General features: G+C 40.0%; 2 protein-coding genes across 2 annotated transcripts; both read right to left on the minus strand.

The window, feature by feature from the left end:
- Window positions 1–5,073: 5,073 nt before the first annotated feature.
- dhps (deoxyhypusine synthase) lies at window positions 5,074–11,864 on the minus strand. The gene is made up of 10 exons (XM_053338096.1): window positions 11,752–11,864; window positions 10,134–10,330; window positions 9,796–9,951; window positions 9,538–9,659; window positions 8,765–8,861; window positions 8,539–8,625; window positions 7,973–8,078; window positions 7,776–7,879; window positions 7,307–7,432; window positions 5,074–6,050 (listed from the first exon to the last, which is right to left on the minus strand). The coding sequence occupies exons 2-10, from the start codon at window positions 10,326–10,328 to the stop codon at window positions 5,955–5,957; spliced, it is 1,089 nt and encodes a 362-aa protein (XP_053194071.1). The 5' UTR covers window positions 10,329–10,330; window positions 11,752–11,864; the 3' UTR covers window positions 5,074–5,954.
- Window positions 11,865–14,185: 2,321 nt separating this feature from the next.
- On the minus strand, window positions 14,186–18,040 carry fbxw9 (F-box and WD repeat domain containing 9). The gene is made up of 7 exons (XM_053338332.1): window positions 17,758–18,040; window positions 17,523–17,670; window positions 16,074–17,091; window positions 15,766–15,914; window positions 15,463–15,666; window positions 15,305–15,370; window positions 14,186–15,166 (listed from the first exon to the last, which is right to left on the minus strand). The coding sequence occupies exons 1-7, from the start codon at window positions 17,844–17,846 to the stop codon at window positions 15,092–15,094; spliced, it is 1,749 nt and encodes a 582-aa protein (XP_053194307.1). The 5' UTR covers window positions 17,847–18,040; the 3' UTR covers window positions 14,186–15,091.
- Window positions 18,041–22,632: the final 4,592 nt, after the last annotated feature.

The following is a 22,632-nucleotide window of genomic DNA, read 5'->3' on the forward strand; positions in this document are numbered from 1 at the left end:
CCCAGCGCTCTCCGGCTTTTTCCCCCTCACACAAGGGGCACAGATAAAGGGGCAGAAGCCGAATAGAGCGGAGCAAACGTCTTTTAAAGGGAGTGCCACTTGACTGGCCACTTCCTTCTAGCCTAATTCTCCATTCTGTCATTGAAAAGCTATTTTTATAAGAGGCCACGGGAAGTCTGGGAGTTGACGAGGAACATGCACATACAGCACACCCAGCACTGAGAGCGCGCAACGGCTATGACCTGTGAATGACAAAGATGAAGCGGATCAGGCCACAGTGATGATTCCCTCTAGATTTGCAATACAGCTAATTAGGCAGATCATTTTAAAGATAATGATGCTGGAGGTCAGTTTTTTATTAGTGTTTTTACATGCTTTGACATCTTCTCACCACAAATTGGCTAGTTGTCTCTGTTGGCCAGGGGAATTCCTGGCAGAGTGATTTTTGAGACTACAGGACTGAATCACATTGCCAGGGATTTCCAATGGCTGACATGAATAAAAGCGACTCTATCTTGCTCACACATTCACTCACTAATTCGTGAACTCGCACGCAGTCACACCCAGGTTTTCCAATTTGCATACTCGCACACAAACACCCCCATCTTGCTCTGTGTCAGGAACAGATGCTCACCGCCTGGCTGTGCGGCAGCAGGACTTAACCCACATGTGAACAGTGAGTGTCTGCCATGTTCACAGTGGTTAAGTTCTGCCGCCACAGGGCTGCAGCCTGCAGGGGGAGAGTAAAGGTCAGGGAGGGGCTGCGCTGCATCAAACCACCGCCCTTCACATCAACTCCAGACGTCAAATGAGCAAAGGCCTAAATGTGCACCTCTGTAGAAATTGTGTAGGTGTGATAACAATGTCACTGAACTGATGAATTCATGTATTTATTTTCAAAGCGTTCTTCGACTTTTTACGGGCCTTTCAAACCTAATTAATTCTGCTGTGCCAGCATCTGTTGAAGGTCGACAGCATCCGTGGTTCACAGATGAATGATGCACTATAATTGTGATGTGAGATTGTCAGGTTGATGCAGTGTAGTCAAAAAGGGGTTCATATGAGCAGGTTCTACTATCCGTGAGCTCCTTCTTATAACTAGTAATCTGTTGAATTAGTTGAAATTGTGCGGATTCAGTGTGTCAGTGTCTGCTAAATGTCAGCTGTCTCATTAGTGTCGAAGACTGCTCCTGTTCCTGTAGGGCGAGCAATATGCTATCTCATGTCGTCATTTGTAAGTGGCTGCCAGGATATCTCAGGGGCGTGTGTGTGTGTGTGTGTGTGTGTGTGTAGATTTGTGTAACTTTATGTGTGCATTCATGTTTTGTTTATGCTTCCACCTGTTGATTTTTGCATGAGCATCAGTGTGTATTTGCGTGACTTGTTTGTAGGTTGGTCTGATTTCTGTGTGTGTGTGTATGTGAAAGATCACCTCTGTCTGCCCCTACTCCCCCTCACCCCCTGCTGGGTCAGTCTCCTGTGCCTGCTGTGCTGATAATCAGTGTGTGACGTCGGCTGGCTCAGTTCAGCAGGAACAGGGGACTGGTCTCATTTCCACACACACACACACACACACACACACACACACACACCAACACCGCTCACATCATAATAACTGTATTATATTGTCTGAAAGAAATCTAGCTTGAAATGACTTACAGATATGAAACTTTTATTTAAGTCGATGTTTGTGTTGAAGGGGATGTAAATGTTTATTAAAGTTTTGTCTCAATGACTCAGTTGTGAACATTGAAATTTTGTAATGAAACACTTAACTTGGGTTTATGCCTGCTCCTATTACATTTACAGACCATAACATCTACATTCTTTATGAAACCATATCAGTTCCTTTTAATCAAAAGCATTTATAGATTATGTAAAACTTGTAGTGTCGTTCTCAGAGTTTGTGGGTTTTTGCTCTTTTTTTTCATTTATAGTTAGACTTACTTTGTGTTCCTTTGTATCATATTTACATGATTATTTATTTTCTTTGTTGAAAGAAGGGTTGTGTTGCAATTTATTCACCTGTGTTGATTTGTCTAAACATGTACAAATTAAATGTGATTTCATCAACATTAAAATAAATTACAATTATATTCAAAAGCAGCACGTGTGTCCTGTGTTTTGTCAATTGTATCTTCTGTTAAAGAATAAGTCTTCCATCACAAACGCAATATATTAAAATATCAATTTCATTCAATATCAATATCATTCACTTCACTTTCTCTCCATTACTTTGTTTGTCCATTTTTCTTTGTTGAGGTCAGGAACATGAATTTTCCTGGTCTTCAGTCCAAACATAAATCAGAAGATTTCACTGAATAACAGTAGTTCTTTCCCTCACTTGTGATCACTAGTAAATAAAGCTGACATTTGTCTTTGTCTGAAAGGAATGTCATGGCATTTGGTTGTCTATTCCTGACCTATTTTGATGGTAAAACGTTTTCACAGCATGTTTCCATTATTGGTTCATGTTAAAAATTAGACTGATCCAAAGTTGTCTTCAGAAAGAGCTTGGTGTGCAGTTCCGCAACATTAACCCTATACCTCTTGTGAGACCTGCACAGTGTGACACTTTTCCTGTGTACACACATATCTGAAAATCTTAAAAAGCCATTGCGCACAGAGAGAAAAAAATAAAGAAAGCAAAGAGGCTTAAGTTTTGTGGTACCATGTTACTGTCGATACAAACACTCTGATCCTTGTGAGCTGCTGACTAGCCACATACATGACTCAAATGTATTACTTTTCCACTTATGAAGATAATCAAACCTTCGTCAGGATGGAAACATCAATCACTTGACTGACATTTATACTAACTAGTATAGAGGCCAGTGCAAGGCCTAACATATGTTCACATTATCAAGAGAAGAAGCACAGACCTGAAACTGGAGAAAAGTCAAAACAAAAACTCCTAATCATCATAATCTTCAAATTAGAGAACAAAATCACAAATTATGAATTTAGATTTACATACATGTTTCAGTTAAATATTAAAAGGTCAAATGAAGGAAGTGATGTGAAGTTTTTTCTGTTTAGTCATGTTTGCTTCATTTTTGATATTGTAAATGTATTTCTCACACAATGACTTTTAGTTGAACTGTATCATAGTAATGATTGTGCAGCTTTTAATTCTCTTTTCTTAACCATCTTGTTGCCATGGTTTCTCTTATTCCCTCAAGTCGTGCAGGAAATGTTAAACCATAATCTTAAAGTTACACATAAATTCTGTGTAATCTAACTAAATTATTTTAGATCAGTGACATCCAAATGCATTTGCTTTAGAGAAAGCTTACAAGAAACACACTTCTTGTGCATAGGAACCAGGACCTCAGAAAGGTGAAAGGGAAACTTGTCACCACATCCTCTTACTATCATTTTAATAAAACAAATTTGATTTTTTTTTTTTTTTTTTTTTTTAAATGGTGTCACAGCAGTAAGCAGTCCTCAGGATGTTTGTCCTTGCTTCATGGTTACTACAGCAACGGTGACACATGGCCGTCATCAGCTGCGTCAGGAGAGGAGACAGCGGTTCAACTGACAACTTCCTGTTTCTGAGAAAGCAACATGAGGTCTCTACAACACCGTCTTGCTCAGCGTTTGCTTGTCCTGCTTTCAATTATCTTCATTTATTGCTCTACTGTCGTCCTTCTGTATCTCAATGTTTATCTGTCTGTCTCGTTCCACGCTCTGTAAAATTTCTTTCATGCTTCCTCCCACGCACCTGCACTCTCTCACCTGCTGCTACCTCTTAAGGTTGGCCAATAGGCTTTTCAAGGTGGGAGTTCCTATGGTAACATAACAGGTAAACAGAGGTGGAGATAAGGACCAACAGGACAGAGCACTCACCCAGACACACAAACCTAATCAGAAACCGATATAAATATGCAAATGCACAAGTCTATCCTCTGTGTATTTCCTTTCTTTTCCCTCTCTCTCCACTACTCACAGATCTACCCCACCCTGCAGCTGTGCAGCAGGTCAGCCCCCCTTTTCCCTCCTGTGTTTTCCTTCTTCTTTCTCCCTTCGTGTCTGGCTTTTTGCTTCTCACCATAAAAAAGCTGCCAATCTGGCCCTGGAGAAGACATAATTGCCATTATTACTGCTGTGGCCCTGCACATCACACAGTGTACTGATTGTTCCGCAGAGGAGGAGGGGGCAAACACTGTCTGCTCTGTGCAGACGCCACACAATATTATCATAGCGTGACTACAGCTCATCCACACACACATGCACGAGTCTCTATCTCAGTCTTTTCAGCCCTCTCCGTCTCCCTGTAATCTTTCCATTAAGCACAGAACAAACATAAGTTTCTATAGGCAGAAAATCCATACACCGCTGCCTTTGAAAAAAATATATTTTAATTGTCAAGCCCTGGGTAAACACACATGGTGCCACCGCCAATAGGAAATGATAGAAGGTCTGAATGGAAAAGTAGTTTGTACCAAGACAGGAACGCCCAATTCGTATGTGTGTATGTGTTTGTGTGTGTGTGTGTATGTGAGACACATGGGGCTGAGGTTTTGGGAAACTTAACCTTATCCCAGTTCCAATTCCACTTCTCCATCTCTGTTTCCAAAAATGAAAAGGTCAATATTCCCACTAGAAAAGACACTTTAAACAACTCCAGAAAAAAAAATACAAATCAGGGTTCAGTGAACGTATTAAACACAGATTTCCATTTTAAAGGCTGCAAATAAAACTGGGATGTGAATAGAACACTAGCTAAGCTTAAGGATATGGGAACAGTGATTAGTCACAGGAAATCTCCATTCCCACAACAGCAGACTGATGCATTGTGATAGGAAGTGCTTTTTTATCAATGTTATGAGATTATATGTTGATTCTGCTGACAACAGAAAGGGAAGGAGCTGAGAGTTCCACCTATAACTTGTCTGTCTGCATATGAGCAATCAGTAACCACACATACACACATACACGCATTTGTTGAGATGCTCGGGTATATATTTTGAGGGGAGGATCTCACAAACAGCATTAAGGTGACTGGAGGTGCTTACCAGACATTTCAATGCTAAACTCCAGGTGCAGAATCAGACTTCCCTATGCTTTTATTTAATCTTTTTATTAAAAACAGACATTTCAAAGGTTAGAAGCTGAATCGAGAGTTTACAGAAAGATATCTGAGTGTCTCAATTACAAGAAAAAGGAACACTGGTTACACCTACAATAGTAACACTTTGTATAGCTGACTGTGATTCACTTTTTTACTCATAGCTAGATTTCAGATGCAACTGAGGTGCTTCAAATTGTATTTAATATTCTAAATATTCTTTTTCAGACAAATATGATCACATGCAGGACCCGTTGTGGCCTTCTGTCATCGACCTTCTGCACAAACATTAAGTGCACATTATATAGAGGCACAATGATTCATTAACCTAAACAAAGTAATCTTCCCTCCTGACGGTAAGGTTGGAGAACATAAAAACTGAGAAGCAAACAAGACTTACAGAAACCCAGGTAATATTAAAGTGATGTGACTTTGTATCATGCCACAGCTAAACTGACATAAACTCTCTTTTTAAATAACATGTATTTATTCTCTCCCTCTCACACACACAGACACACATGCTAAAACCTGATGCATTCTACACTGTCTCTTTGGTACATGCTATAGCATGCTACCATGCTATATCAGCCATCTGAACAAGGGAGAAAAAAAAACTGTACTTGTTTTAACAAGTAAATATTGCTATGGAAAGCATTAAGACAGGAAACCCTCACCGCTGACTCCCATTCAGTAAGTTATTCAACAGTAGCATTGTGTGTACAAGAACACTGCGATGTTACCTTAGCTGCTTTAACCCATTTTTGTTTTTTTTCCAGAAAGGTTTAGAAGCTCAAACTCTTATTTTAAATTACACACACAAGAGAAGAACCAGAGGATCAAAGCTGGTTGGTGTTTCTAACAGAGCATTTAAAGAGGCAACCGTTTAATCCTTCTTCTTGCTCGCAGTCATCTTGTCGGCATGGAGAGCGAAGGTCTCGGCCACAATCAGAGGGAAGACTAAAGAGGCGTCTGAGTACAGCTGTGAACAAAGAATGAAACAGTGATATATTTCTGTGATGTTACACACTAACAAGAATTAGCTGAGGCTGGTCCCTGGTTTTCATTTTCATTTTTTTTGGTGCTGTGGTGCCAGGAGTCCTGGCCTGCAACTGCACCATTGGAGCTAACAATGAGCAAATACCACCACCTTGAGGGCAAAGTGTGGACTACAGCTCCTGGTTACCACTCAAACTGTTTGTTAAAAAGTTAGAAAACATCCTTTTTTTTCCCAGCTTCAGGGGCTCAAACTAATACTTAGCCTCATTGTTTGGCTGCCAGTTCTGATGCATAATCAAACTTTTTCCAAACACATTAATCCCCATGAAATTTATTTCAATGGACAACAATTACTTCCAACTGAGGCACTGAATTTGTTTTCAAACAATCCTAACTATGGATAATTGACAGCATAAATAATAAAATTAAAAGCAGAATTTATACCAGTGTTTTTCAGCAGTCTTTCATATATAAATGAGTTATATTGAATACACTGTATGCAACAAGCCTGTCTGTAATCACCTTCCGAACAACTGGATAAGATTTTTAAAACCACAATTATCACAATTGACACATTAGTCATCTACAAATAAAGCTGTTTACATTGTCTATTTTTATTTCACATTGTATTTATTTATAAATAAATTATCTTTTTTTTAAATTATGTTTCATGTTGTTGATCTCCTTTCAATCGGTATGTGGGTGCTTGTGTATGTTGGTGTATGCACTTTGTTTGTCTTCATAGATCTAAAATTTGAAAATGAAATCTGAAACAAACACAAAAAAAGACATGGCGACAACACTCAATGTGATGTCATGGATATAGTGTGTTGAATCACCAGCTACTGACATTTAAATGTATTTATGGACCACATTTGTTGGTCACTGCTGAACACTGTTTTCAAATCTGCCACATGATGTAGGTGTGGCAGATTCTTCAACTACTGTCTACACGTCAGCAGTGCATGTTAACCGTTAAAGTGCAACTGTTTCTTTGTCAGCTGATTCTGTTCGCTACTGCACTAATGTTCAATAGTCACGCAGGAAAAAATCCACATCTGAAACAGTTCAGGTGCATTATGTAAGGGCTGGGAAATATAAGAGAGAGAAGTGGGAGACATCTGAAAATATCTTCTATTAAACAGAGTATCTGCAAATATAACTGTAATAAATCAAACATAATGTTGACATTAGTCTTGGTCTGGTCATGGCAAATATATCCGGGATAAATGTCGGTACCTTGACGGGTTTGGCATCTGTTCTGATCTTGCCCCAGGACACGGCCTCGTCAGGTCTGGCCCCAGAGTCTGAGCCGTCAAACTCCTGACCCGTGTTCACAAATACCGCGTAATCGGCACCATTTCTCTGGAGACAGACAGAGGAGAGACAGTGTGTCCAAAGAGAAAACTGAGCCTGGGAGACAGATGATTTTGCATGTTGTTGTTGGTTTGCTTTGCTGGCCACAACTGAAAACTGTTGTTCTGCCTCATAACAGTCAACTACGTAATGTCCATCTATAGACAAATATTATTATCCATGACAAATATTGCAAAATGGAAGATGATTATCATGTGTTTTTAACTAAAACTCACAGAACTGTGTCAATCCAGCGTTTTCTTAACCTTCCAAAAATGTAAACAAAATCTAGTGTTCAGCCATGTGTGAGTAAGAGAAAGTAAAGCAATAAAGATCACAAGAAATGAGTTACCATAAGATTAGCATTGGCTATATGATGTTTGACCAGCCCTCCTCCCAAGATGATCATTCCTGTTCTTTTGGCAAACACCGCCTGGCTGTTCAACCTGCGAATATCTGACATAAAGTACACATCCATGACATGACCAACCAATAAACTCACAGCCAGCTGTGGTGATTGTGGTCTATACCACTAATGTTTCTTTTTACCTTCCACAATGTCCAGTATCAGGCCAGGGTTCTTAAAAGAATGGAAGTATATCATGTCGCCAAGAGAGCCATCTGTCAGTGCTGGACTGAACACTGGAATGTCATTCTGAAACAGAAAAACAGCACATTTACTGATTTGATCAGCCAAAAAGGCACCGTCGACAAAAATACACTGTACATGCAAACATAACAGAATTAGTAAATTCAATCAACAGACTCATACAAGTCCATTGATTTCACTGGCACAGGACACACTATTAAATCATCATCCATATAACTTGGACAAAATTTGTTCAAATTTTTTTAAATCAACTCTAGACTTGATTTGCAACTTATTTTAATGAACTTCAGACTTGACACAAACTCAATCTTTAACACCACTCCAGACAGTCTTTAAAAGATCAAGACCATTTTCCAACTCATATTTATTGTAATTTTTCAGAATTTGTCCTTTGTTTTTCTTTCTTCTAATTTGTTTAATTTACTTGTACAACTTTGTAAAATTGAAAATGTATAGTTATCATTCTACCTCCTGCTCATTTATGACATTACCAATATGAACTAACCTTGTACGCCCAGTAGTAGACAGAGTCAGGATTATTGATCTCCTTGCCAAGCCGATGGATCATTTTGGAAGGAGTCCAGCGTGTGCCCTGAAACACGAAACGTCACAAATTGAAATATCACAGGATACAAAGAATAAGATAAAAGCAAAAAATAGGAACATCCTAACTGCACAGCTACTAAAAGTTTCAACTGGTTTTCGGAAACAGCAGAGAAACAATATCCCACCTCTGTGTTCTGCTCCAACAACATCTGGTCCAGGATTGGCATCAGCCAGTCTTCAAACTTACAGTAGTTATCATTGGGCACTAACAGGTTCCCTATCCTGCATGCAGCGAGGCCAGAGGAGGTAGAAGAGGGAGACATGAAGGAGACAGGGTTGAACTAGGACGTCCTAAATGGGTACCAGCCTATGATACTCCTGCATCATGTGTTTATCATTTTGAGAATGTCTGCTATTGATGATGTTATGTTGTCATACACTATAATGGAAAAGTGATGGGTAAACAAGAACACTTGAGTTTATGGTATTGCCACTGACATTTCCATGTACAAAGAAATCCTTTTGCTTTCTTGCCAAGAGTTTGATGAGAAGATTGATATGACTCTCATGTGGGTACGCCAAATATGAGGCTTGTACAGCCAGCAGCCAGTTAGCCTAAAGACTGGAAACAAAGACACAGCTAGCCTGGTTCTGAATGATCATCTTTAAATGGCTGCATTAATGCAATGCAATTTGCCGGCCAAACATTGATGGCAGCAAGCCTGACCATCAGGGAGCAATTTGGAGTTCAGTTTCTTGCTCAAGGACATTTCCGACATGTGGAGGAGCTGGGGATCAAACCACCAACCCCGTGATAACTGGACAACCAAAGCTTCATATTTAGAATACAGACATGAGAGTGGTATCACATTTAAGGCTGGAACCCTGAGCATCATCATCATCTTCATCCTTCTGAGGATGTGAATGTGAGAGGTGTACTGAATCACTAGTAGCTGACCTGTTGATGCCCCTCTCGCGGAGCTCCTTGCCAGGCAAGGAGAAGTCTCCCAAGTATGTGTGAGCCAGACACTTGATCAAATCCTCCTCTATGCCTCCAGCTGTAGTTACAATCACATCCACCTAACACAGAGTATCAAAACAGAGAAATTAATGCAGTCCTCCTGTCAAATAGTTGATTGCCTTAGAGTTGAAACAACAGGAAGACATTTAAACTGTGAACAGACCTGGATGATTAAGATAATGTATTAGTTTGTACCATTTTGTGTTCTGCCAGGTAGCGGATGCTCTCCCTGACTCCAGAACTAATGAGGTTGGAGGTGTACCCCAGGAAGATGGTGCAGCCCGAGCTGCAGGAGGAGTAACTGGCCTCATTTCCTTCATCTGTCTCCAATGGCTCGAGACGCTTCTCTATCTGTAGGTTAGAGAACAATCAGAAATCTACACTGAGGGACTGTCAATTAAAGCTTCGGTTGCCAATCAGCAAACATCTTAAAACCTGCGCTATTAATCCCCAAGCTATCTGCACGGCTGCTGGAAGTAGAGAATAACATTCTTTTTATAAGAAATAAGAAACCACACACCCAGTCATCTCACCATGTTGTTGATTTCCTGGACAGCCAAGCCAAATCTGCTAGCCTGGAAGCCTGTGGTGAGGTAGGACTTGAGCACAGCCTGGTGATCAACCCCCTGGTTAAAGTCGTAGCCTTTGATCTTCGGCATGTCCTCTGGGAGGTCGCAGCTCGGCTTAAGGACAGCCTCCATGGCAACAGAAGGGGCATGGTCTGCCATCTCTTATACAAAAATAAAAAAGGTGTTGGGAAGATGGTTATCATCAAGGAGATGGCAAGTAGAGCCCTGATTAAGTAAAATGGTAGTATGCTGTCATTGTTACATGTATGGTAATGTCATCTCTGATTGACAAATAAAAAAATATATAACCAAGAACTTTTCAATAAGATGACCCAATAATGTGAGGCTGACATTGCATTTAACATCACTGCACATTTTGCGATGTGCTTATTACAAGAGGCAGCAATACAGGGAGCCAGTTAGTGGTTTTCTTCACATATTTAATGACTACAACTACGTAATGTGAAACAGCTGTAATACGCTGATGGATATCACGTTTTACCAGTCTAACTACTTTGATGTGCAAATATTGGTTGAAGAGTGTTCAACAAACAAACTCTGTATGTGTTTTCCTTATTGCAGTGTTCGCTTGCTGCAGAGGTTTGGAAAACTATTCAATCCCCTTTGTTTTTTGTGATCTTTGTTTAGGGATATTTAATTTCAAGCAGGTTTAATTTTATTCAGTAAATCAAAGTACACATGATTTGTTTGAGTCTCTGAGTAGGATGGCAACAAAATATTATTTTCATTTTCTGAAGTAAGCCAATACAGTGGCCAAGAGAGTGCAACAAACAGTGGAAAAAATGAGTGGGTATTTTTCCCACTAAAGCCTAAGGTGAGGACTTCAAACTTGCTGTTTTGTCCAACCAAAGAAAAGCAGAAAATGCTTGCAATTTAGATGCTGGAACTTTAAAGTGATTGAAAATATGTTTTTCATTTAAATATGGCACAGTAAATGCATCCATAACAGGAATTACAAACAACAATGTGCTATAGAGTTCACTTTATCATTTGATTTGTTCTTATGAAGGCCTTTTATATTTTAATACCACATAGAATACATGTTTATACTTGTTTCATAATCATACTGGCAGATGGCCAAAAAAACGAAAGTATGATAGAAAAATAGTAAGGACAAGATGTCCTCGAATTAGTTATTATTATTATTATTATTATTATATCACATTTTCAGTACTCTCCTGCAAGGAAACTTAAACTTAATTTCATGCTTTTGAAGATTTTCTAAGGCCTGCAGACACCCTGAAATCATCAGTTGATTTACAAATACAAACGCAATACCAAGAAATTCCCAGCAGGTGTCGCCCTTTTAATAGTTAAGTCGTTTTCATCACAGCTTGTCCATCTTGTTTAAACGCCTCACAGAGGTTCGTTTTCTCACATCATTAATTAATTGCGCAGATATTTCCCTAAAGAAAAAGTATGTGTAGTTTTAACTGGTGCAGAAAATGAACTAAAAGTCTTAACTCACGTGGTCTGTAGATTAGCCGACAAGCTAACTGTGAGCTGGTTAAGTCCCAGCTTTAATCTTGATTAAATAACAAAGACAGGGATGCAAACGTACCTATTCTCAAATATGCGATGAGCGAAGAAGGTGGTTGAGAAGTAAACAGGTGTCACCAGACAGAAGGGTGATGTTCATTCCTGTAAACAAACGCATGAGACGTCGCAAGGAAACTCACACTACGGAAAGAGCAAAGGAACAAATTTGACCGAATCGCATTCTGCGCAAATGCAATTGAAGGACGGCCTTTTCCCCTACTGTGATGAAAATAATTATGTAAGTCATTATAATGAGAGACTTTCTTAAAATAATGACTTAGTATCTCAAAATAATGAATTATATGAAGTAAGTATTCACAAAATATTGACTTATATTCTCGAAATAATGAATTATCTTATGACTTATTAGTTTCTCTTATTATTTTGGGATAGTTTCTCATTATTTTGGGATAGTTTCTCATTATTTTTGAGGTATCTCATTATAATGAGTTACTAAGTCAATAATTTGAAATTCATTTTGAGTTATTAAGTCATTATTTTGATAAAGTTTTTTTATTATATTGGCTTGCAGGATCTTATCACACTGGTGGAAATGTGATAGCTAAGCTTTTATTTACAGCGTCAAAAAAGTGTTTTTGTTGGTTATGTTCTGTCCTATCCCATGTATAGTTGATGTAAAGGAGGAGTACAGACTACCCAAAACCTCACACTGACACAAGGCAACATTATTTTATTATTATACTACTTTAAATAGATAATATACTTGAGCTTTGTACTTAGGCAGGTTAAAACGTGCCCTATGTGGTCACAGCTTTCACCTGTATATCAATATGGTTTTAATGTTTGTTCTGACTGGTTTGTTTAGACTATAAAAGTGTTTAATATTTCATTACTTCACTGTTAACTTTACACATAAAACGGTTCTAAGCAAACAAACTAGCAAATGTAGCTGTCAAGGTTAAAGTTGAGGAGAAAGTTAAGTTTAAACTCACAAAGAATGTAAATACTTTAGTAGCCTACAGGTATTTTAAACCGGTTCTTGTGTACAGTACTTCAGTAAATGTACGTAGGCTACCTAAAAACATCATTCTCTGTCCCTCTTAGATAATACACTAAGAGGGACACTCTTTGTCGACGTATTCAAACGGTTTTCCTATAACTAACACATTCTTGCATGCTCATCGGGCCAGATGCAGGAACTCGTACCACAGATTTGTTGTTCAACCATGCGTACGAGTGATTTACGAGGATTTGCCGCATTGACCAATTTTCTTGTATTTTGGATTTTCTCTTCCACCTCACGAAAAAAGTGTGACCGATTTAATTAGAAAAATACGAACATATTCTAGCATTTGGCCCATTGTGTCATACACCCATGTGCAGTCCCTTGTCTGCAGGCATTTAATAGAAATGCTTGGCTATTTTTACACCATGTATTTCTGCTCACTATAAGAACACAATACACCAAATCAATTAAGACCTTACTATTATTGCAGAAATTGAAAAATAATACCTGCTTTTTACCTATTTACAATTTTATTTCATTGCAGCTCTAAATATTTCACTTGTTGATCAATTGGGAGGATATTGAATCAACATATGGTAATAGGGGTATACTACAGCCAGTGTCAGGAAAGATGTGCAGCACGTGGTGGATACACTTTGGGTGGAGGCAAGCATGGAGAGAATTAAGGTATGTAAGAATCTGAATAACTACATGTTCTCTAGCAGCACGACTTTATGTCTGAATTGCCCTACACAGGATGTTTGAAGATGGCTCAGAATATAGTGTTTACTGGCATGCTCCATGTCTGTTATTTAACACAGGATGTCCACAATGAGTACTTTAAATTGTTTTTGTAATTGTTACATTGTGTTATATCATGTAACATGTCATCCTGATCACCTTTGTCAACAAAAGATCTCCTTCACAGCAGTATACTATGTTAAGTACTCTCAGGACCACAGGCAAAAGTAACTTTATGCTCATTGCCACAGATAAGAAGACTTGTGTGCTGCTTTATAGTCCTGAGTACAGATGAATGCAGCTACTGATGTGTTTCCTTTACTTCACCATACATCTTACAGCTTATACTGCTTATACATTGCCCCTAAACCCAAATTAAAATCAAATAATGCAACATTTGCAAAAGCTACACACATTAAAAAGACAATATGACATTTGAACAACTTCTCTGTCCAATCCAAACAATCTTCATGCACCACCATAACAGCAAGGCAGTGAAAAAAGACCTTCAGCCATTTTTTTGGAAATAGTTGTTTAATGTGTTTTATTGTTTACATCTGTCAAGTATTGTGCAAATGAGTTATAGTTACATTTACCCAGGCAGTTAAATAATTGTTAAAACTAACACACACACGCACACACACACAAACACACACATATACAGTGCTACTTTGTTGAGGCAGTGGAACAATGCAGGACCACGCATATCTACAAGTAAAATATTATTCATTAGGCTTTACAAATACAATCGAGTGTGTCACAGAGGGCTTTATTTCACCATATATGACAACTGAGATGCTTTTGGTAAAATGTAACAGATTCAGTCAGTTTGCGAGCATGTAAATATTTTGAAGCCTTTAAATGTCTGTAGTTTCCACAGCGTTTGAACATGCTGGACAAACACTTCTTCAAATGTAGTGTTGATGAAAGCTTTGAGTACTGGCACAAAATGAGAAAATAAGTGCGCGGGACAAACATCAGTGATAAACACCATCGCTGTTTTCACACACACGTTTTTTGGTTGTAGAAAAATGTCAGACAAGGGGAACCCTGGTGGTCTACTGATTAAGACACATACCACATAACTGCAGTGGTTAGACCCCAGCCAGAGACGTACACTTTCGACTGTCAAATAAAGGTGAAAAATCATCACTAAAAAATACCAGACAAGAAATTACAAAAACCTTTTGGGTTTTTGGTTGACGTTCATGTGAGCTGAACTTGCCCAAACCTCATCTCAATCATAAAAACAATATCAACACCTCTTAGATTTAGCCTCTTCTTTGACAAAAAAATTAATTAGCATCAAACAACTGGAGCAAATATTTCTAAAAACTCTAGAGATCTTAAGCACAACTGATACTTTGTAACATCTGTGTTTGGCAGTAAAGCAAAATAAATTAAATTGTTCATGTGTGCAACAAGGGGCTCTATTCTCTTAATTTCCACTTCTAGTGTTTGTTAAGTTACTACTTACATCTCTCTTGATACAGCCAGCCAGCCAGCACAGCAAGAGAGACTTTTTTTTTTTTTTAATGCACGCCTTGTTTTCCAAATTCCAAAATTCTGAAAGACCACTATGTTGTTGACTGGCATCAGTCTTTGTCCCCACCTGCTTTCAATTCTTGTTATAAAATTTGCTGGTCTTGTTCTTTCATTTTCTGGGCTTCCAGATTTCCACACACATATCCCCAGAGGCCACAGCAAGGATTCCTGCCTCCACACTCAGCTGACAGTTGAAGACGGGTGGTGTATGGTTGAGAAGGTAAAGACACAGAAAGAAAAACATTTCAGAAATGAGGATGAGCCTAATCTTCAAAAGGAAACCATTTGACATTTTAAAAGTTAAATGAGATGTGGCACTTACCCCATTAACTCCAGCTTGGTGACGCAGTGTGCATAATGTCCTCGGAGGTCTACAAGGGATATGAACCTGCAACACAGACACGAAAAAACACCTAAATCTGTGAGAGAAACTACAATTTAAGAATATTCAGTGGCAACAAGGCATTTGCCTCAACCTACCTTGACAGTACGATCAGACGAACAGGTGTAGAGGCTTCCAGGAGACCTGTGGATGCCAGTGACCAAGGCTGTGTGTCCCACATCAAACTGGGACAGGAGTTTTAAGACTCCCGCCTGCATAGAAAAGGAGTGGAGCATACCCCTGTTGTCTCCAGCCCACACCTCTTTGTCACTGTAGCTCATGGACAGTAGGTAAGAGCCCAGCTGAAAGTGCAGGGGTTAGTTGGAGTTAGTCTGGTTATAAGAGCATATCTGCAGATAAACACATATTTCTAAAGTGTGTCTGTTTGTTTTTTCATCTACCCGAACTTTATTCAAGCCTTTGTCGGCCCTGCGGTCATAGACGGCCACAGTGCAGTCTTTACTCCCAGAGATGATGTACTTGTCATCTGCAGCCAGGCACATTACAGCATTGCCATGGAGACGGAGGCTTTTCACCAGGGGTTCAGCAGCTGTGGACAAAATTATGACATAATCAACATCAGACACCAAGTGAACTATAAACATACATTTATAAGAATATTTCTAGAAGAGTTATGTTTATTGGTATGTTATGCTCACATGTTTAACACCTACTAAATTGAAATGCAATTTATGTGAAACCCCCTCACCTCTGGTGTCATACATGCTGACCTTCTTGTCAAATGTACCAGCCAGCAACACGTCTGTCTGATAGGACAGGCAGAGGACAGCAGCCCCAGCCCTGATCAGGCCCCTCTCTGCCCCACCTGCCTGTAGGTCCCATAGCCTTAAAGTGCTGTCGAAGCCTCCTGAGGCCAGCAGAGGTCCTTGAGATGCCAGGCACCAGACCCAGCCCAGATGGGTGCTGAAGTGGCCTTGCCCTCCCAATGTGTGCAGCAGCATGCTATCAGAGTCTGCCTGCAGATCCCACAGTTTAACATTCCAGTCTCTGGACCCTGTGGCACAAACTGCCCCCTCACCCCCCACGAGGAGGACTGAGTTGACCTGGGCAATGTGTCCTGAGGGGAGGGTGATACACTCTAGTGCTGGGGGTGGGCTAGGACTTCTGGGGGTTTGACTTTGTTCCATCTCTACATGTCTTTCATTAGCCAGATATCTGGGGTCTTCCAATTCCTCTTGTTGATTGAGAGCACCATCTTGCTGCTCATCATCATCGAACACCACCCTGTGGTCCCCTTCCCCTTCTATTACTGCCCCTGCATCATCCTCTAGTCTCTCTTCCAACTCCTCCCCATGTCTTGCCAGTTGGTTCCCATCTGCAGCAGGCTGCAATTCACCATCCTCACCTTCCAATGCCACTTCCATCCCTTCATCAACACCATATGCAACCTCATGCACTGCCTCTTCTTCTACAATACCCTCTCTCTCAGCTTCCTGTCCCTCTGCTACTGCTTCTCCATCCTGCCCTGCTCTTTGCTGCTGCCTCACTCTATCCTGTTCTTCATCATCCTCTTGAGTCTGTCTGGCCACAAGATGTGCTTGACTCCTCCAGCAGGTGATCAGCTGCTCCATCTCCAGACAAGCAGTGGGCCAGTCAAACTCCTCCCTTGGCCCCACCGGAAAGCCAGCTTGGGATCCTACCAGTCTGCGTGCCCGAATCTGCCAAGCAGTGCTGTCTTTGCCCACATTACTCAAGGCATGACATACCTGAATAAAGGAGGAGGAGGCAACCAAGACAGTTACTTCATCATCAAGCTACGACTTAATTGATTATATTAACAAACCAAGTCTAAGCCAGTTGTATTCTGGGAATCTATACCTGATTTTCCTGTGTTTTAATCAATCAACCAATCTTTACTTGTATATCATCTTTCATTCAGAGTGCAATTTAAAGTGCCTCACAGATGACTGACAAGCCAATAATAAGACAGAATAAGTGTAGACAATAAACAACAAAAACAATTTGAGACTAATGTGAAATAAAAAGTAGATTTACGAAAACTAGACAAATTAGATTAAAAGTTGTCAATGAGCACAAACAGTAACCTCCAAAACAACAAACTTAACTAAGGATCAATAAGTGACCTTTTTTTTTCCTTTCTCTGGAAGTCATGGGTCAAAGAATCTTTAAAACAAACCTTTGGCAGCACCGTAATGACACACTGAGCAGGAAGGTGTGAGGCAATGTGGGTTACCATCTCCCACGGTAATGACAACAAGCCACTGGTCTCTGCAGCAGTAGAGGGGCTCACATCTGCTGAGGATGCATTACCACCTGGCAGAAGGCTGAAGGCATATAAAAAAGATTTGCTTAACCTCATATCATATTGCCAAATGAACCGCACGTTAATATAGTGTGAAACACAGCCTTACCCATGTAGGTCAGGCCTGGAAGCTTCACTTATCTGTGTTTTCACAGGGGGTCCGCCCTGTTCACCATCTGACCCTGCCTCAGACATCATCTTTTCTCTTCTTAATACACTGACTTATGCACTTTAAAGCAACATTACTTCATATTTTCTATTGCTAGCTGCATGTCATTTCATACATAGAAGCTGAACTATTAACGAAATATTAGCTGTTATGGGTTTATAGGGTGAGCTACATTAGTAACATTACAAATGGTGCATCTACAAAAGACCATAAACACGGTCATTTTCTTTTCGGTTGCATTAAATAGCTACCGGAAACACGGTCTCTTAACTACATAAAAACAACCTCACATTAAAGAAAAAGGGTTAGGGTTACGACAAACTTAAAGCTGTAACACAGCAAGTTGTCGTTAGCTTCAATAAGCTACTGCTACATGTTACTAAGAAGAAGTTCAGTCTTTCTTTGACAATGTGAGCCGGTGGTCGAAAGTCGTCGCCCGAGTCCGCTTGTGACAAAATGTTGGCTCCCAAATTAAGACAGAAATGTCATGAAATGAAGGAGTTTCAGCTGTCATTTGTCAGCTGTTATCAGGGAGGACTACAAATTCAAATATCGCTTCCGGTGGCGAGATGTCGTCATCAAACTGCGGGTCAAGATAGTTTAAAGGCGCAGAACGGCCTTTGTGTACCATCATATATATAAAATCACCACTAATAGTCAATAAGTTGTGTATATATATAATTTACTGATTTGTATGACTGCAATAAAACCTACTGGCGCATTTTTATCTTTTGCACTTTCATGGTTGTATCGTTACTGTAACGTAACTTTATGTTACACATAAAGACAACTTTATGCGTTGTGTGTATGAAATGTGCTATAAAAATAAAGTTTGACTCAACTATATATTGTTTGATGTACTGTTGTTGTGTAAGGTGACCTTGAGTGTTTTGAAAGGCGCCTTTAAATAAAATGCATTATTATTAATAAATAGTGTTTTCCCTGCATTATTACAGCCTAAACTGAATGAACGGGGTTGTCTTCTGTGGTCAAACTGGCATGGTTTCCCTGTCCCCGTATTCGCCCTAGAGCAGGGTATGCATCACACACACCTGAATTGGCAATAATACCACCAATAACACCAGCAAAAATAATTATCAGCAGAATGACTTATGAACAAATGAAAATGTTTCAAATAAAACGTCTGACTGATTTATGCCATTCCCGGTGACAAGCATTTTCCTCTAGCAAAAAAAAAAAAAAAAAAAAAATCGATCCATCCATCCAAAAGTTTCTATTGGAATAAAAAGGCCCTTCTTTTGGGTAATGAACTTTTAAGTACTGCGCTTTGGGTATAAAGCACGTTTCTTGGGGGTGGGGGAAAAAAAAAAAAACAAAAAAAACAAAAAAAAAAAAACACACGCACACGCACAAAGCAAACCTATAAGCTATGCATGGAGTGGAAGGAAAAAGACATGCAATTTGTGGTTAAGATATCTTAAACCATGTTTAAAAAATCTTTAGAAACAACATTGTTGATATATACAAAACATTTATTGCAAAAACATTACATTTTAATTTAATTTCAATATTAAATTCTTTATTTAAAACCAAGTGTCTTGTAGAGTGCAGTCAGTGCTCAGTACTGTGGGTTCCTTCCATTTCCACCTAGAAGAAGAAAACTGCATTAAGGCCAAGAAAACCTGCTTTGATCCATTAGTGTCAAACACTGCAGGTTAAAATAAGTAAGTTCAGTCAGGACATTTGTACAATGGCATCAACTCTGGCAGCAGATCCCTAAAAGCCACTATGGCAGGATCTGAAAGTGTTAGACACCATCCAGTGGTAGCGGACACACACAGTTCTCACTGTCCTATATAAAAACAAGACTGATATGATTTCACTGTAATCTTTGGCCTTCATTTCTCAGCAATCTGCACAACATCATCAGCAATACTGAGACAAGAGGATAAAGTTGAGGTTTCTTACCCCTCTGTTTTCCAGGCTTGCCTTGGTATCTGTTGTAGGCATCCGGTGGACTGTTGTGCTTTTCTGTTGACCGAGAAAGATGCTGTTAGATTTTATATTCTTAATTCTATAATCTGAAGGTCACACTTCCCAGCCAAAGTCTGAACTGTTGGTCATTTCCCCTGTAGAGAATTCTGTATAGGTTTATTATTTCTACATCAACTAGTTTGAGGTCAGGGGATTGAGCTGACAAAAACAATATTGCATACTCTTGTGCACCAATCAGAATAAAGTACAAATACAACAATATAGAAATACTCTATTACAAGTTAAAGTCCTGATTGAAAAATTGTGACAGTGGTAGTGTACTACTTGGTTGTAATGACAACTTGCACACATTTGACAGACTATAAGTCCATTGCACACATACATGATAAACCACATATTACCTTGACGGTTGTTCCTCCTCTGACCATGCCTCTTGTGGTATTTCTGCATGTGTCCATTTAAAGAGAAACCCTCAGCTTTGCCATTCTTCATATCTATGAGAACAGTTAAAGCACAACACATTTACAAAGTTTTTCCAAATAGGAAAAAAGGGCAAAGGTAAATGTTTAACACTGTTGAATTACATTTTCCATTTGGTCCCATGTTGGTCTTCAAGTCCTCACATGAACATTTCTGCTCCTGTAATTCAGTGCATTGGATGCCACAGTCTACCAAATGTCCCTTGGAAGGGGACACTTCGACCATTTCGGGATGAGCCACGGGGACACGTAATTGCTCATTTCTCAGCTGACCATCTTCATTGCCATATACTCCTTCCTCCACCCTCATGTTGTCCCCATTATCAGAGTGGTTTGTAGACAGGATTTTCGTCCCTGCTGTAGAGTTTGAGGCAAGAGTTTCTTCTTGCTCAGGAGAGCAGGGGATTTCCACCTGTTTCTCAGTTACAATATCAGATTCCTGGATTGGGCTTTTCACCTGCTGCATTAGTACAACATACATTTCCTGGTTTGGGCTTTGATTAGCCTCAGGTTCAGAAGACCTTTTTTCACCCACATCTTCTTGATTTGGGGTAGATGAATAAGCCACAGGATCCTTTTCTGAAGGAGCTACACTCTGGCCTTGCTTTGACAGTCTTCCCATGTCAGAGGCATCAATTTCAGTCTCCAGTTCTGGCATCTTTGGTAGACTTAGCTTTTCAGCTGGGGAATTAAATACAGAAGAAAACCTGCGACTCAGCCTCCTTTCTTTACTAGCTTTGACAATTAGATTGTCATTTTGGGGTGACAGTCGACCATTTTTAGCTTCCTCTGTCATCTCAATAATTACTTCAGACTCAAACATGCTATTTTGCGTCAGCCAATCCTTAGTGGGGACAAAGGGGGCTAGAGACTCCACAGACCACACAGACTCATTCATTCTCTTTATATGACTGCTATTAAAAGACGTTTGAGAAGGAATGATTTCTATAGTCTCTTCATGTGGATTTGTCTCACTCTCATTTTCTAGCTCATGGAGCTTCTGTGATTTGTTTAGTGAGTGCAGCAGTTCATCATTGTAGGGTAAGCTATGCTGCACAGAACCAACCAAGTTCACTGGGTCATTATCTCCTCTGGACTCTAAGAGCTCATGTAGAGCAAAAGGCAATTTGAGGATCTTGAACACAAGTTCAGTGTCCTTAGAACTTAAGATGCCCTCAGCATCAGCACCATCATCATCCACCACATTGGGGCCATTCTTTGTCTCAGTCAGACTCTGGTAAACACCTTTTTCACACTCTACCTTAGAGGACAGCAGCTGGTCTTTATTCTGAGGTAGCACCTTGTCTGTCATTTTCAGTATTGCTGCGTGTGGTGTACCACCTCCCCAACTACTCAGAATGTCAGGAACAGAGAGACGTCTCTGTTTGACAACTTCATCCTCTCGTTGAGAAGAGTTACACATAGGAGTCAAACTATCTGTCGAACTCACTGACCATATATTGCAGTGAGTGTTTCTGCAAAAGACTGCATTCTCCTTACTTAGACTGTCTTTAGGCTTATTCTGTGTTTCTGCAGTTGCTCTGATACAAGGTTGGGCAGTCTTCAATCCTGTAGGATGTAAAATGTTGAAGCCATGTTTAATTGAGCTAGTTGAGTATGTTCTGTCAAGCTGGAAGTCTTCTTGCTTATTTTGTTTGCTAGGTAACTCGTGGTTCTTAACCTTGGGAGATCTTTGCTTTTTTAAGATGGAGTGTGAGGACGATGGAGGGCTTGAGGGAGACCCATGTTTATGTACGCTGGAGCGTGAGGAGGACAGAGAGCTTGAGGCAGCTCCATGCCCAGAATCTGTGCTGACGAGTGGGCTTCCCCCATCAAAACCACCTCCACCTCTCTGTGGGGGCTCTGTCTGGACCTCAGAGTTCACAGTCTCTCTAGCAGGGAAAGAATGAGGGTGACGGACTCTGCGGGTCTGGTTTGGGTTCTGGTAGGGCCCGTTGGGAGCATGGACCTGGGGATGGAGCAAGAGTCTGTAGTCCACTGGTGGGATGTGAGGGTGGGGCAGGATGTAGGCTGGAGCCTCCATGTAAGGATGAGGAGGGGGAAATGGGGGCATGACCATACCATAGCCTGGAGAGGGGGGAAAAAAGAAAGAAAAAGAAATTGATCAACTGAACTGAGGTCATGGTTCCAGTTTCATAATACTTAATGAGAAAATACAGGGATCATTGTAACCAACGTTGCAATATAATGAAGACCAGTAAGTATTACCTTGCAATATCTGCTCCATATGTATGGTTTTTTATTATATGTGGACCAATAAATTGAAGATTGGATCTTTATACATTATATTACTTTCTCTGGCTGGCAAGAAAGAGTTAAGCTGACATGTTCAAATTGCTCATACAGGACAAGTACATAA

Source organism: Scomber japonicus, chromosome 18 (genome assembly GCF_027409825.1).
Source record: "Scomber japonicus isolate fScoJap1 chromosome 18, fScoJap1.pri, whole genome shotgun sequence".
Classification (NCBI taxonomy): Eukaryota; Metazoa; Chordata; class Actinopteri; order Scombriformes; family Scombridae; genus Scomber; species Scomber japonicus.